Source organism: Alligator mississippiensis, chromosome 1, assembly GCF_030867095.1.
Source record: "Alligator mississippiensis isolate rAllMis1 chromosome 1, rAllMis1, whole genome shotgun sequence".
Taxonomy (NCBI): domain Eukaryota; kingdom Metazoa; phylum Chordata; order Crocodylia; family Alligatoridae; genus Alligator; species Alligator mississippiensis.
In genome coordinates, this window is record NC_081824.1 from 414459209 (window position 1) to 414474681 (window position 15473).

General features: G+C 46.0%; 1 protein-coding gene across 8 annotated transcripts in view; it reads left to right on the forward strand.

The window, feature by feature from the left end:
* The first annotated feature begins 1898 nt into the window (after positions 1-1898).
* The window catches only part of PHF11 (PHD finger protein 11), a 40374-nt gene continuing 26799 nt past the window's right edge, over positions 1899-15473 (forward strand). Inside the window, exons 1-8 of one of the 8 annotated variants that reach the window (XM_059730266.1) lie at positions 1921-2011; positions 6675-6957; positions 7587-7671; positions 7768-7890; positions 8821-8928; positions 9247-9380; positions 14789-14835; positions 15374-15424. In XM_059730266.1, coding sequence (XP_059586249.1) covers positions 7666-7671; positions 7768-7890; positions 8821-8928; positions 9247-9380; positions 14789-14835; positions 15374-15424 — 469 coding nt within the window. In that variant the 5' untranslated portion in view covers positions 1921-2011; positions 6675-6957; positions 7587-7665. Of the gene's footprint in view, positions 2012-6674; positions 6958-7586; positions 7672-7767; positions 7891-8820; positions 8929-9246; positions 9381-14788; positions 14836-15373; positions 15425-15473 lie in introns of all 8 variants that reach the window. The other 7 variants (XM_059730316.1, XM_059730352.1, XM_059730359.1 and 4 more) reach the window with 7 other exon arrangements.

The following is a 15473-nucleotide window of genomic DNA, read 5'->3' on the forward strand; positions in this document are numbered from 1 at the left end:
GGTGCTCGGGGTGGATGGCAGCCCCACTCACCCAACTTCTCCCCATTCATTGCTGCCCCTGCTTCAGCAGCCCCAGGAGCAGCCAATGCCAGCTCCTGGCAGTCACTGGGCTACACCATACCCCAAACCCCTCAGCGCAGTGCAGCCCAGCGGCTGCAAGCAGGCGACGCCTGCCACTCCCAAGGCTGCAGCATGGGTGGGCAGCAGCCTGGAGTGGGATGAGAGCAGGCTGGGCCTGGTGACAACACCAGGCTCTTCCCAGCACTCAGCAGCAATGCTGGGATGGCAGGTTCCGGGGGGCTATGGCAAGTTGTGGGGTGGTAGCAGCCCCCCTCCCATCACCAGAGCCCACCCCAAGTGCTGGGAAGAGCCTGCAGCGGCCACTGGCCCCAGCCTGCTCTCATCCCGCTGCAGGCAGCTGCCCGCCCCTGCTTCAGCCTTGGGAGCATCGGATGCTGCCTGCTTGCAGCCCCTGGGTTATGCCTTTACACACCGGGGGGTTTGGGGCACAGTGCAGTCCAGCAGCTGCAAACCACTGGCATCAGCCACTCCCAGAGCAGCTGCAGCAGAGGCTGCAGTGAGGCACCGGCTCCACAGCCCTTTCCCCTCCCTTCACAAACTCACAGACTTACCTGCTTTTGCGGGGGGGAAGCGCACTTATGCTGATCGCATAACAGCAAATTTACCTCACATATAATGAAGTTCAGTTATAAAAAGGGTCATTGCATAAGAGCAAATTCGCAAAAATCAAACCTGCATAAATCAAGGAAAACCTGTACACACACCAGAGGCAGAATGCAAGGGAAATCTGGAGATGTCTCCTGAAATGCAGGGGAACAGCCAGAGGGGGCTATGGAAATTATCATTTTCCAGTACGTATTATGTGCTATGTTATCAAACAACTATAGGTGAATAAGAAACAACTGAGTTTTGAGTACCATCAGGACACTGCCAAGTAGGGTGGATGTGAACTAGGAGCCTGTCCTTTTCTGCTTGACTTTGTCCCTCTTCAGAATGTTTGACATAGCACCCATGTCAGTGATATGGCATCCCCATGCATATCTTAGCTGAGGGAGACCATTCTGTTAAATCACTAGGCATTAGATATTTTCTTTGGGTCCATGCTGCTTCATCCCCTTCAGAGGTCCTGGGTAATTTCCCCTGTGCCTTGCAGTCCTTCAGTATGTTGCCAGCAGGCCGGGCTGGATTAACCATGTAGTGGGCCCTGGCCCAGTCAAGACCCCTCTCCCCACCCTACTGCAGCCACCTTGAGGCTGGTGGGAAGGGAGGCAAATGGAGCTGTTTGAGCTGCCACGGTGAAGGACCAGCCCCCGAGCTCAGGGGCCCCAGGCACATGCCTAGTGTGCCTGTGCCAGCGCGGGGCGGGTGGGCTGCTAGTTAGGGGCTCACAGGGCCTTGAGGGCTCAAGAGCTCTGAAGTGAGGCGACTCCCTCAGCACCGTGTTACACCAGGCATGTGTCTGAGGGCTTTTATTTTCTCTCAACTACAAGAGAAGCCAAAGCAAGGTCTTGCACACCACACGACCTTCTCCACCAAGCAACTGCACGCAGCACAGGATACATTCAGCCGCCCAGCAGGAGTCAGGGTGAGCCCCTGTCTGGAGTGGGACGCGGGCCCGAACCGCACGGCCCAGCCCAGCAGCAGCCGCGCCCCACCCTCGGCCCCTCCCCCGCGAGGGAGGAAGCGGTAGCTTCCTGATTCCTCTCCAGTCAGGGGAAACGGCACAACCTGCCCGGCCCGGACGCCAAAGGCAGCGGGGCCTGGCAGCAGGCGTGGCCACGAGGCAGGGCCCTCGGCTTCATTGGCGCCTACGGAGCATGCCCAGATGGCTGACGCATGCGTGGCGCATGCGAATGAGCTCCGCCCCCACTTGGGCACGCCCACTTCCGTGTCCTCGCGCCCCTTTCTCGCTGCTTGGGAGCGGCGGTTGGTAGTCCCGTGTCCTGTCTGTACGGAAGCGCGGGGAGCGAATGGTTTCGTCCGCCCCGCAGTAAGTACCATTGCGGAAGGGGGGGGAGGAGTGAAGGTGGCGCTCCCCCCCCCCCCCCAGCGCTCCTGTTGGGGCGCCTCGTGCGGGTGTGTGCCCCCCCCGTGGCGATGCGCCCCTGCCTCGCGGGCCTGGGTGGGGGAGGGGCTGGCTCCGCCCTTCAGTGCAAGCGTTACACCAGTCTAAAGCCCTCCCTGGCCCTGGGGGCCTGCCCCTCTGCAGCGCCCTGAGGGCTGCAGGCACGAGCCAGGGGGCCAAGGCATGTGTGCGTGCCAGGCCCCCCAGCCCTCCCACGCTTGCCCTGGCCTGCCCTGCTCCCTGCGGGTGGGGGTGCATCACTTGCAGGAGACATCCAGTTGCCCCACCAGCTGCGAGGTGCCCAGTCCAGCTGTCCACAGCACCCTGGGGAGTAGGGAAACCTGCCGCCTGGAGCAGCCAGGCATGCAGAGCTAAGCCCAGCCCGTTAGCCTGAGAGGAAGCGAAACCAAGTGGCAGGGGCGTTGCCGGCTGCTCCATGCTCTGGGCTTGGAGGAAGGTCTGCTGTGTCGTCGTCTCTGCTTGGGCGCCAGAGCTGCTGGTGGATGCAAGTCCATGAGGCACCATGTCCTCGCCCCTGCCTTGTGGCTGCTGCTCCAGGGAGAGATCCCAGGACTGAAACACAGATGTCTTGCCGCTGAAGCAGGGTCGGGTTCCTTTGCTGAGCGTTGTCAGGTGCCTGCCCTGAGTGCTGTCACAGCTTTGGTTGTGCCGCGAAGCAGGCCCGGAAAAGGATACAGGAGTGATCAGTGGTTTATAGTTAGGGTGCCTTATCCTGCCAGGACAATCCCGGTTTCAGCACCTGTCCTTGACATCCAGTCAGGCTGGTAAAATTAAACGTGTTTGTCCTGATTTTAGGCCCTACAGCAGGGGAGTAGCAGGGTGTAGTAATAGGGTGATGCTGCTTCCTGCAGCGCTCTGTGTTACTCCCCTGCTGCTCCCTGGTGCGCTCAGCTGAGACAAGCTCAGAGGCAGTTCGGCAGTTACAGGAGAAGGGCAGTGGGCCCTGTTCTGAGACGCAGAAAATGTGGTCTGCTTCTTTAGGTTACTGTTTCTCATTTAGCAAAATGCAGTGTTTTAACAAGCACATGGAATCATAGAAAATTAGGGTTGGAAGCGACCTCAGGAGGTCATCTAGTCCAACCTCTTAAATACATTGCATCAATCTCTTGGTGGGTGGGAGAACTATTTTTAAAACCCCTAAGGCAAAAGGAGCAGAACACTGGCCAGGAGGCTGGCAAATGCCCTGGCACATGTCATCCGAAGACTTGGGTTCTCTTCCTGGATGTGTCACTTCAGCTTTCTTTGCCTTGGTTTTCCGTGTGTGAAAGGGGTGATAGCTATGCTCACTCCATATGTCCTATGGGGGGTGGTTCATTAAGGGAAATCCACAAACTGGAAAAAAAAAAAAAGTGTGTGTTTTTTCACTTACAGGAAAAAAAAAGCAGTAGAAATAGCTCTGAAAGGTATGCTGTACTTCAGCTACTTGCTGTTGGGAGATGGACGGGCGTGTGTATAGCAGTTAGAGGTGCATTGATGTATCGGTCTGTATTGAACCGGCACCCATCACAGGAAAATTAATGTTGGCAATTAACTTTGTTTTGGCCAGTAATGTCACTGATAAATGGTGTGTGCATGTGCTCAGCTACAGTGCGCATGTGGCCAGGAACAGCCAGGCAGCTTGAAGGGCAGTGACTGGCTGGTAAGTTTGTGGGAGGGAAGGGGTGTGGAGGGGGGACAGATCGAAGCCCCCACAGTGAGGGAGGGAGTGGAGCAGGGGCAGGCACTGTCCAGCAGGAGTGAGCCTGGGAGGGGGAGCTATGGGGTAGGCTAGAGCCACCCCAAAATTCCCTGTATCCACCCCTCCCAGTGCCACTGCTTACCCTGAGCACAGCCCCCGCCCAGTGCCCTTGCTGGGAAGAGGTTGGCACAGTCCCAGGCCCCAAGCCCACAGTGGGCAGCCCATCCTCACCCCGCACACAAATCCGGGGGTGTGTGCAGCAGCAGGAAACCACCCCCCTTCCCCCACCTGTGTGCCCCCAGGATGAGCTGCCCTGCTCCTAGGGTTGCATTCACTGCCCTGGCTGGGCAGGGCCTGCCCCTGCCCCACTCCCCATCTCCCTTCTTCCCTCACCATGTGAAGGCCTTAATCTGCATATCACCCCCCATGCCCCTTCCTTCCCCCATGTCCATTCCCTGCTACAGACTTACTGGCAGGGAGCTGCTCTCAAAGTTGCTGGGCTGTATATCAGCTATTGAACTGGTATTGGCCGATATGGCTGGTTAATAATCAGTCATTGGTATTGGCTAAAAAAAATCTTTATTGGTGCACTCCTAATAGCAGTGGTATCAAAGATGCAGCCTGCCAACCGGATCCAACCCATTGAGTTCCTGACTGGACCCCAGTGTTGGCCATGGGTCTTAAGTTGACCCAAATGCAGCATGTGCTGGGCAAGGCCTAACGTGCACATCCCCAGTGGCATGTGTCCTGGCCAGTCTGGTACCCATGCTGCACACAGCACCCACATGGGCCCAGTCTGGGACTGTTCCCCTTGCATGCTGAATCCAGTCAGTCTGGGGTGGGCACCACATGCAACATGGCTGCTGGCCCAGCTGGGATGGATGCAGCATGTGGTGCAGTCTTGGATCAACTAGAGTGGGCACTGGATCCTGCATGTAGAGGTGAGGGGGTCCATGGACCCAGTCTGGCTGGTGGACTGGTCCTGCGCCACTCATTCAGCCATGGGGCAAGATCAATTTGATGCCCCTGACATGTAGCATCAGTCTATAGCCCCTTCTGGGAGCTGTGGAAGAGAGGTGCCCAGAAAGTGTTCCCCTACTATCACAGAACCCCAGTAGAAGCCAGGGAGTGAAATCAGGAGTGTGTCTCCCCACTGATGTGTCCTCTATATCGGATCATTTGAGTTGTCTTTCAGCTCCATGAGACTGGGAGGAATATTGGAGATTGTATATGCCAGATATAGTTATAGCCATGGGGCTGAAAAAAAATGTGGTTGACACATCAGAAGTCTTCCCATCAAAAATCTTAGTCTCAGAGAGCAGTTCTCAACCTCCTTAGACTCAAGGCACCCCTTGGAAAATGCCAATTTTTATCTTTCGCTTGTTTTTTTGAACGACAGAAAAATAATCTCTCAGGCGTATTCTAACAACTCTTACAGTAGCAGGACACTGGTTGCTGTTGTCTCTCTGCGTTACCTGTAGCACGTTACAATACTATATCTTGTGGTTGTGAGACAGGGTTGACTCTGTGGTTTTAGTAACAGGTGGGGTGGCTTGTAAAGGGATGATCCTGCTTCAGGAAGAGGGTTGGACTAGATTACTTCTAGAGGCCTGCTTTTCTGTGATTCTATGAATTGAGCAATTCTATGAATTAAGCAGTTCTTTTGTTGCAAGGCACTCAAAGGCTTCTACAGGTCAGAAGTTTTTCTCTGGCTTCCTGTTTGAAATCTCTGGGTTTATCTTGTGTACTTGTGATCAAGTGTTGTGTTAATATTGCATGGAATTCTCTGACATCCTTAAAAGGATCTTGCTGAACTTTAGGGTGTTGTATCACCCTGGTTGAGAATCACTAGTCTAGGAGCTCCATCCAGCAAAGGGTCCACCCGGGTCAGCCTGTATATCCGTATCCAGGCTCAACGCAGGCAACATACACGTGGGGAAGGAGGGGATGCAGACCTAGACCCCAGCCTTTTTGTTATCTCTTTGGTTATGCCTTTTGTTTGTGGCTTGTGTTTTGAATCCTTGCCTCTTTGTCTTGGGGCATTTTTACACATACATGCGCTGCAGTGCCGGGCGCTTTGAAAAGCGCCCAGCACTACAATGCATGCAGTTATATAAGGGGCAAAATGTGCGTCAGTGTGAAGAAAATGGCCACAGTGTGCTTTTGTACTAAAATGCATCAAAGGATTAAAGGTGTTTTAGTTTAAAAGCATACCACTGCCATTTTCCTCACACTGATGTGCATTTTGCCACTTATACAACTGCAAGCGACACAGTGCAGTGCTCGTCAGTTTGCATGCAGAGCAGACTCAGTTAATCAAATCTGCTCTGACATGCCAGATCTCTGGTGCTTTGCAGCACAAAAAAGTATGTATGTAAGTGCTGCTGATGACTGTTTTGATGTCTTCCCACTTTCTATACATCTTTTTATTTGCCTAGAGTCCCCAGTTGAGATCAGCCCCCCGTTTACATCCTTGAGAAACCCAGTGAGAATGAGTCCCTATCCCGAAGAGCCTGATGGTTTAAGCACAGGTTTAAGAAGAGAAAGAACTACGAGGTGACCCATCCAGAGTCCCACAGTAAATGAGTAACAGAGCCAAAAATAACTGCACTATAGTTTTGTGTTCTAGCCACTGGAAAATGCTGCCTCTGCTTTAAAGGCAGGGGAAGTGAAGTAAACAGAGGTTTAGTTACTTGCTCGGGGCCACAAAAAAGTGTGTATGCGCGTGCACGCGTGCGGGTGTGCATTGGTTGTGAGAAGTACAGTGTAGGAGTTCTTGGCTGCAAGTGCTGTGTTTAGATCATGCTGCCTCTCATTTGTGTATTAAAAATAAACATGTAAAGTCACACCATGGTGCAGCACTTACAAAGGACTTAATTTACTTTGCAGATAGCCTCCAGGATCCAGTGTGCGCTGATGTGACATCTCTAGCAAAGAACGTATTACGGTATCACATTGAGTGGGAACGAGCTGTCACCAAGGATTTTGACATTGGACTTGCACAACAACAACAACAGAAATAAAGTTTTGATTACTAGTATGCTGAATGCCCCTCTTACCTGAGCCCTTTGGGGACACTAGGCATATTGTACTGAAGTAGTTCTGAATTACTGTAATGTGCAGGTGGCCTTAAACTTATTACAGACAAGACCCTCTGGGAAGGGAAAAAGAGGTGAGGAGGAAAGAGCTGGAAGGCTAAGGGCAGAAAAGAAAAGTAGGGGTTTGTTGGAAGAAAGCAGGGAAGTTAGGATTTTTCTGATGTACTGACAACAGGAGTTGCTGTGTGTTGTCAGGGGCTGTAGTCGCACCTAGCAGTTTAACTGCCTTCTATCATTGAGAAATGATGTTCTTCTTTCCCCTCCTTACCGCAAATCCTCTTTCAGTTCCTTTGCTGTTTTCATATATGTTAAAGAAACAGCTTGTCCTCCTTGTTTGCTATGAACTGCAGGAGAATATTTGTGAAAATTCATTTGGTTCATTCTTAAAAATGGTAGATATTGATTGCGCCTGCAGTCAGATATGTGGAAGAACAAACTCAAGGTACTGTGCGAGCAAACTTTGAACTAAATGTATTTCAAGTTATCTGGCATGACTCAGCAACTTTCTTACAACAGACAGGTATCTGAAACTTTTGCCACTGGTCTGCATGTTTCCAATAAAGTTTGAAAGTTTTAATTCTTAGACCCACCCCTTCCAAACAATACATAGTGATGCTTCAGGCAACTTACTCCTCCAGCCTCAAAAGTTTGAGCTCTTGGTGGCTGGCTTTTTTGTTCCATGACTGTTTTGCTGGCTTTGCAGGTACACCTGCCAATTGCTGCTACAGTGGCTGATCACAAAGCTTTGTTGGATACAGGTGGAAAAGTGGCTAGCTCTGGAAATGCTGGTGTGTCCCCCTCCCCAACTACTGTTTTCCTGTTCTTCCCAGCTTGGACCTAATGGTTGTATTCATTGTTTTGTTTTATACAATGATCTTACCCAGGTTACTTCCCAGATAATGGCGAAGATGGTAAGAAGAAGGTGTGCATTTTGTCCCGAGGGTGAGGAATGTTCTATAATGTACATCTCGGAGGAGCAAAACCTTGCAGTTCATCAAGACTGTTTGGTGGGTGTGTTAATATATCAGCAATGTGAAGTACAAAAGTGACTGTTCATAACAGTTCTGTTTTCTTCTGCAGTGGACACTTTCCCTTTCTCTTTCAGTTGACAGTGCATGATCTACAATTTCCAGGATATCTGAGCTGAGAGATGAGCTGCAGTTTTTTAATTTTATTTTTTAATTGCCCACATGTCAGATACATGAAAGTGAGAGGAGAATAATAGGACTAGTGTTGGAGTTGGCACAATTCACCACTGCCTCACTCCTTTTGGAGTCCCTTATGTTTGGGTGTGTTGGCTATAAAATACCACTGATACAGAACACTATCATTGTGACTTCAATTTTGTCCAGTATAAAAATAGTTATGGAAGTTGCTAGGCAATTTTGGGTCTGAGACAGTACAATTTTGGGTCTGGGAGAGAACAAAACGAGACTGGAAAATCTGCTTTGCCACTACTTCCAGTTTATCAGGCTTCAGACTAATTAATTAAATATAATGTTTAACCAAAATATTAGAAACAGTTAAAACTGGTTTCAATTAAAGAACCAGAATTGAGAGGGGGGAATGATTTAGTTTTACAATAATTTTGGTTATCTTTTGGTTTCTAGTTTTTTCAAATGGTAAAGCAGGTTTTGATTGCCCTCTCTTGTCCTCAGCCAGAGGAAGCTAAGGACAGAATTTAGCCCTCTGTTGGAATTTAGTTTAGGAACACAATAGACTTTTCTGGGGCTAAAATATGAACCAGTTCCCTCCTCAGGTTTATTGATTCTTACATGGTAGCAGGGGTAACAGCAGTCTGCTGTTTCTGTTTCAGAAGATCTTTTGAGAGAAAAAGTGCCTTCTTTACTTATTCTTGTAACTTTTGTGTCAAGCAGATATTCAAGTTCTGAAACCAAACTGCTGCTTAACTTTTGCGGTTCTGATTTTTCTTTTAGCTATATTCCTCAGGATTTGTGGAATCTGAAGAGTACAACCCAGATAATCTTGATATAAGGTTTGATGTAGCTTCAGTGTTGAATGAAATCAAGAGAGGAAAGCGGCTGGTAAGGCAATATTTTTCAGGTTCTCATTTATAATGTTACAAACAGATTTTATGAGCTTATGAAATACAGACTTGGGGGAAAAAAAGAAACAAATGTGAAGCTCTGCATGGTCCATATTATGGAATGATTAATATAATCATGTGTAGGCGTGGAGAGATTAATGATTAGAAAGTTGACTGAAAAAATAAGCAGAGTTAGGATTTGGAAGAATGGGCTTATATGGGGAAGGAAGAGGAGGAAGATGTCTATTGCTTTAAGCATGTTCACTGATGAAGATTTTGGTTACTAATTATAAAACTGAACCTTATTCTGCTGTAGATGTGCAACTTCTGTCGCAAAAAAGGAGCTACTGTAGGCTGTGAGGAAAGAGCCTGTCGCCGAAGTTACCACTACTTTTGTGCACTGTGCGATGATGCAGCAATAGAAACTGATGAAGTAAAAGGAATTTACCGGTAGTTAACTAAGCATTTCCTATTTTTTAAGGCTTTGGTATTTTTAGGAAAAGGAATTAAAAAAAAAAAAAAAGAAGTTAAGAAGTCTGTTTTTTCTTCCTCAAAGTCTTGCTTTACTCAGCTATGCCTGAAATTCTGTTTGTGAGAGAGAGAAAATTATTTCTTATCTAGTTCAGTGTGGAAAGGAACCTATTTGATGACTGGAATATGTCCATGAGCCTGACAATACTGAAATGCCATGGGTCTAAAATTAAGATACTGCTTTAATTAATTATCTGGCCAATAAAGACAGTTTGCTGCCCCATAATATGGTGTGTTGGTGTGGCCCAAATTCAGCTCTATTCATAGTTCACCAGTTTCAGGGAACATAATCTTAGCATGCAGGCACTGTCACATTCGCTAGGTCAGGGTTTTTACTTACAACAGACCAAAATGACACAACCTGGTTCTGTGGTGTGCTGGGGGTCATCAGCAGTTGGTAGTATTCCTCCCCTAGAAGCAAAACTTAGTAATGACGGAATATATAAATATTTGTGCTTAGTGAACTGGATAAAATCTCTTCGTGGGCCATAGGTTGAAGACTCCTGCTCCATCTGTGTTAAACAGGTTTGGTAACTTTCCTCTGGCTCAGCATCTGGAATGCTAGTGGAAAGCTTTGTATCTGTAGACAAAAACTTCTAGTTCATGTGTGTTCTGAGTATCAAGAGATTTATTTATAGCCAAGGTACTTCTAAGTACTTCCCGAGCATGATAGTTGTGGGATATTCATGTGCTTCATAAATTACAGCCACTAGATGGCACTGGGTGTTCAGAGGAGGGAGTTTCTCTGTCTTGGGCTGGAGGTGGGCCTGAGTGTTTGGATTGCAGCTAGCTGTGAAGGTTACTAATGCTTTGTAAGATTTGGAATGAATCAACGGTGCTTGTTTCTGTGCCAGGGTAAAATAACAGTGGAAGCTTACCCTGCCATTGGACGTGTGGACTGTTGTTGCTGTTGTTGTTACATGTTCCAGGAAGAGGCAAAACATTACAAGGAGTTTAGTTCTTTACCTGCCTAATGTAATGCGTCCTTGGGTTATTTGGGCAGGATCTTGGGTTATTTGGGCAGGATCTTGGGTTATTTGGGCATGTTCCACAAATACAGAAATAATCCTTGTAGGAATTTAATTCTCTCAGCTGTGCTACTGGCTTGGTTATACTATGCTGAACAGATGGTTAGTTTTTAGGACTCCCAAATGCTTTACAAATATTAATAAGTTAGTGTCATGTTACCACCCCCCACCCCCATTTTACAGTTGGGGATACCAAGGCTCACAAAACTTGCTAAGGAGATTAAAAATATGTGCTTTCTGGAAAGAGAAAGCAAAAATAGCTGTTATAAGATGCCATCATAAGTTATGTAAAAATACACTGAACTGAGAGACTCCAGGTATGTGTTTCTGCATACTGGAAATGTATCTTTAAGAAGCTGTTAGAGAATGAATTGGATAGTTTCACATATAGCAAATGGTTGTGGTGTTTAACACTAGCTTAATGAAAACGGAAACAAGTAAAACGCAACTGATCTGGACTTCGGAAGGCTTCTAATGCAGTTACATAAGAGTCTTATTTAAATTCATGAGAATATTATTGATAGATTTCTAAATTGAACATAAGAACCGCTGTTTACTGGGTCAGACCGTATAGGTCCATCTTTCCCAGTATTCTCTCACACAGTGGCAGAATGGATGCTGAAAGGGAATTGAATATGATCAGGTTTTATTCCACTGTTCCTCTCTCTCAGCCTCCAGCATTTGAAAGGCTAGGAAATTCTGATTCAGAGGCTGTACCCCTAACTTCCTATCCAGTTCCCTTAATAATAGCTACTGATGCACCTTGCCTCCCAAAACTTTTCCAATCCCTTTTTGAATCTGGCTAAACTGTCAACTTCTATAACATCTGGTGGCAAAGAATTTCCTTTTAAACTTACTACCTACTCATTTCTTTTTATGACCCCTATTACTTGTATTGTGAAAGCTAGTAAATAATAAATCCCTTTTTACTTTCTCTCTGCCATTTAGTATTCTGTAGACCTTTATTATGTTCCCCTCTCAAATGTCTCATTTCTAAACTGAATAGGCCTAGCCTCTTTAGTCTCTCCTTATATGAAAGCCTCTCCATACCACTAAATAATCCTTGTTGCCCTTTGCTGTACCTTTTTTAGTTCTTCAATATCATTTTTGAGATGTAAGGACAAGAACTGGGCACAGTATTCAAGGTGTGGACACACCATAGATTTATAAAGGGGCATACTGGTACTTTGATTTAGTTACAGTTTTCTTAATAATCCCTAATATATTTTTTGCCTTTCTGATGGCTGCTGAACATTGAGCTTATGTTTTTAGTGAAGTGTCCGCAATGACTCCCAGGTCTCTTTCCTGTGTGGTAACAGCTAATGTAGGAGCAAAAAGGCATCCTTCAAAAAATGGAAGGTGTGCCCAAATGAGGAAAATAAAAATGCTCTCAAACTCTGGCAGCTCAAGTGAAACAAGGCAGGTCAAAAAAGAATTTGAGGTGAGGAGCATCTAGCAAAAGATGCTAAAGTTAAACTTCTAAAAACTTTTAAAATACATCAGAAGCTGGAATGTGCACCTAGAGAATCAGTGAGACCATTAGATGACAAAGATATAAGAGGCACTCAGGGATGATAAACAGGGATCCTAGTTTTCTGTGCAGAAGAAAGTGGAAAATCTCCATTTAAAACGCACAGAAATCCATGGTGTTTCTCAACCTACCAAAAGCCTGGCGACATCTCATAGTGAACGGCATCATTTCTGCTCTCTTATTTTTGCTGCGGTTTTTGCCTCTTGGCCAATCAGCAGCAGGGGACAAAAAGCCATGCTGTGGGGGCTTTCTCTGCCTTTGTGCTGTGCAGCCCCAGGTTATGTCAATCTAGGAGTCCATTCCCCTGCTTCCCATCCCACTAGGCTGGTAGGTGTAGGTTAGGGAGCAGAGGCCTTAGCTCTGTGACAACTAAGGGTGTGGCCAGTCCTGCTCTGCTGGAGCAGACAGCACATCCCAGGGCTTCAAAGAATCCTAGGATGCTGGGAGGACTGTAGGTTAACTTGAGCTGGAAGGGAATCTGGAACAGAAGTTCCATAAACTGGTTTAATCTAAATCAGTTAAGTCTGATGCTACATCCATCCAGGTTTATCTTAAACTGAGTTCAGCCATTTTAAAAGCTGTTTATATGCACTGAACTTCTGTTCTGTTACAGGTTTAAACCAGTTTCCAATCACTTAAAGCAGTTTATATGTAACTTAGCCTTAAGGATTTGACAGTGGTTTAGAATTTAAAACTATCAGCATGATGATTGGCAGGAATTCAGAGAATTGACAAGAATACAATTAAAATGAGAAGAGGTCATAAGGCACTATACAAAAAGCTAACAATGTTGTTAGTTTAAGTAGTGAGGCTGCAAACATGTGCTCCCGGCTCCATACTGGCAGGTGCATGCATGCTTCGGAGCAGACTTTGTCCAGTGGCCCAGGAACCCGGTTATGCGTGCCCGTGCATCTGGTTGTGTGTTTGTCTTCCTCTGTCTGGTCCTTTGTGTCTGTGTGCACACATGTCTGGTTCTGGATGTGTGTGTGCACGTGCCTGTTCTGGGTGTGTTCTGGTTCTCTGCGTTTGTGCATGTGGTTCTCTGTGTGCGTGTCTGGTTCTCTCTCTGCTCTTCTTTTTCTTTCTCTCTCTCTCCTCTGTCTCTTATTTGTCTCTTTTTTCTCTGTCATTGCAACGTGCTCAACAAAAAAGGAATACACAACAAAGGCAACATTTATGAGCATTTAATATGCAGTGGGTCCTGCCATGGCGCTTTGCGTGCAAAGATTTGTTGACTAAATTATTGTGTATGCACAAGGGCCAGATTGCTAAAAGGAAATGAATAGTCACCACGGTTGCACATATAAAATTGGGCTTTAAAAAATTCTGGATTTTTCAAATTATGACTGTGTTAACAAATTAGAATGTGCACATAATTGCATCTTAATTTTTTAAAACCATATCTTCAAATGATTTTAATGCTAGTCTGTGCTCTTTAAGATAGAGATTTTTAATGAATGGAAATACTTTCTTGGCCACAACTATAGCATTATAACGAAGTTGGAAAAGTGTGTTGGGAGCCTTCTGGAAAAAAACGGTCTTTTTATAAATGAGGGAAGGTTGCTTGGTGTTCTCAAGGAAAGTAACTGTTCTTATGTAATTTGTTATTTGGTATATAAATTATACTGGTATGGGCTGGGAACCAACTGGCTAAGCAGCAGCTCTGCAGAAAAGGACCTGGGGGTTACAGTGAACAATAAGCTGAATATAAGCCAGCAGCGTGTCCTTGCTATGAACAAGGCTAATGGCATACTGGGCCGCATTAGTAGGACTGTTGCAAGCAGATGGAGGGAAGTGATTCTTCCTGTACTGTTTTCCAGTTTTGGGGCCCCTGCTACAGAAAGGATGTGGACAAATTGGAGAGAGTCCAGTGAAGGGTAATAAAAATGGTGAGGGGGATGGGGTACATGACTGCTAAGGAGAGGCTGAGAGAACTGGGCTTATTTAGTCTGGAGAAAAGAAGACTGAGGAGAGATTTAAAAGCAGCCTTCAAGTACTTGGAGTGGTTCCAGAGAGGATGGAGCTAGACTGTTCTCGGTGATAGCAGATGACAGAATAAGGAGCAACGGTCTCATGTTGCATCAAGGAAAGTTTAGGTCAGCTATTAAGAAAACCTCTTTCACTAAGAGGGTAGTAAAGTACTAAAACAAGTACCCAGAGAAGTGGTAGAATCTCTCTGTCCTTGGAGGTTTTTAAGACCCAGCTAGACAAAGCTTTGGCTGGGATGATCTAGCAGGGGGTGACCTCCTGAGGTCCCTTCCAACCCTAATTTTCTGTGATTCTATATAAGGATGTTACTATACCTGTTTTTGTTAGTCTCATACAAGAGCCACATTGCTCTTTTAAAATCTGTGAGTTGGGATGAACTACTCCCATCACATTACTGAACTTTTTAAGGAAAGAATGGAATAGGCAGCTCTTAACTACTCTGCTTAAGCAGCAGATAGGCATGGGATGTAAGAGAGTGGGGTGACTGGTAACATTTTAAATGAGCTGTTTATAAGGGCCTTGTGAGTTCAACTGTGCTCTACAAATAGGAGCTCAGGAATGTGGTTATACTGTATTTGATAAAAGTGCCTTTCCAAGGCTAACCATGGGTTATTTTACTAAATTCTGGTTTTCCTTGAAGGTTTTCTGTTTCTGAGAGTTTTTGGTTGATTTTTAAAGAAATATCTTTTAAAACAAAGGTAGAACAATGTTTGCATGAGGTAATATAATTTCTTTCTTTCTCTTTTTTTTTTTTTTTTTTAATGTAACCAATATTTCAGGGTGTTCTGTCCAAAACATGACCCAGGCAATAGGAACAATCACTATGGTAAGTTTCTTTAATGGTTAGTTTCATTTAATTTATTTTTAAAACCTATGTCAGAGTCAGTGACGTTACTTTGTTTAAATTAATTACTATCTGGAATGGTGGGTTAAACTCCAACAGTGTGTTTAATTTTGTAGTCATGATTTGGCTGAGATCCATGTACTTGTATAGAAAATTTAAGTGTTGTACCTAAGAAGTGACTATAGGGGGTCTTCTTGAGTTATTCCATCTAAACTTTTAAAAGCATAAAATGGAAACATTCTGAATTAAGAACTGTAAAGGAGCTTGGACAAATAACTAAAGAAGACTATAAGAGCATTGCTCAGGCATGCAGGGATGAAGTCAGGAAGGCCACAGTGCAGTTGGAGTAGCAGTTAGCAAGGGATGTGAAGGGTAACAAGAAGCGTTTCTACAAGTATGTTGGTAGCAAGAGGAGGATCAGGGAAAGTGTGGGTCCCTTACTGAATGGGGGAGGCAACCTTGTGACAGGATCCAGAAAAGGCTGAAATGTTTAATGCCTTTTTTGCCTCGGTCTTCACAGGAAAGGTCAGCTCCCAGACTACTGCACTGGACAGCACAGTTTGGGGAGGAGGTGAGCAGCCCTGTGGTGAAAGAACAGGTTGGGGACTGTTTAGAAAAGC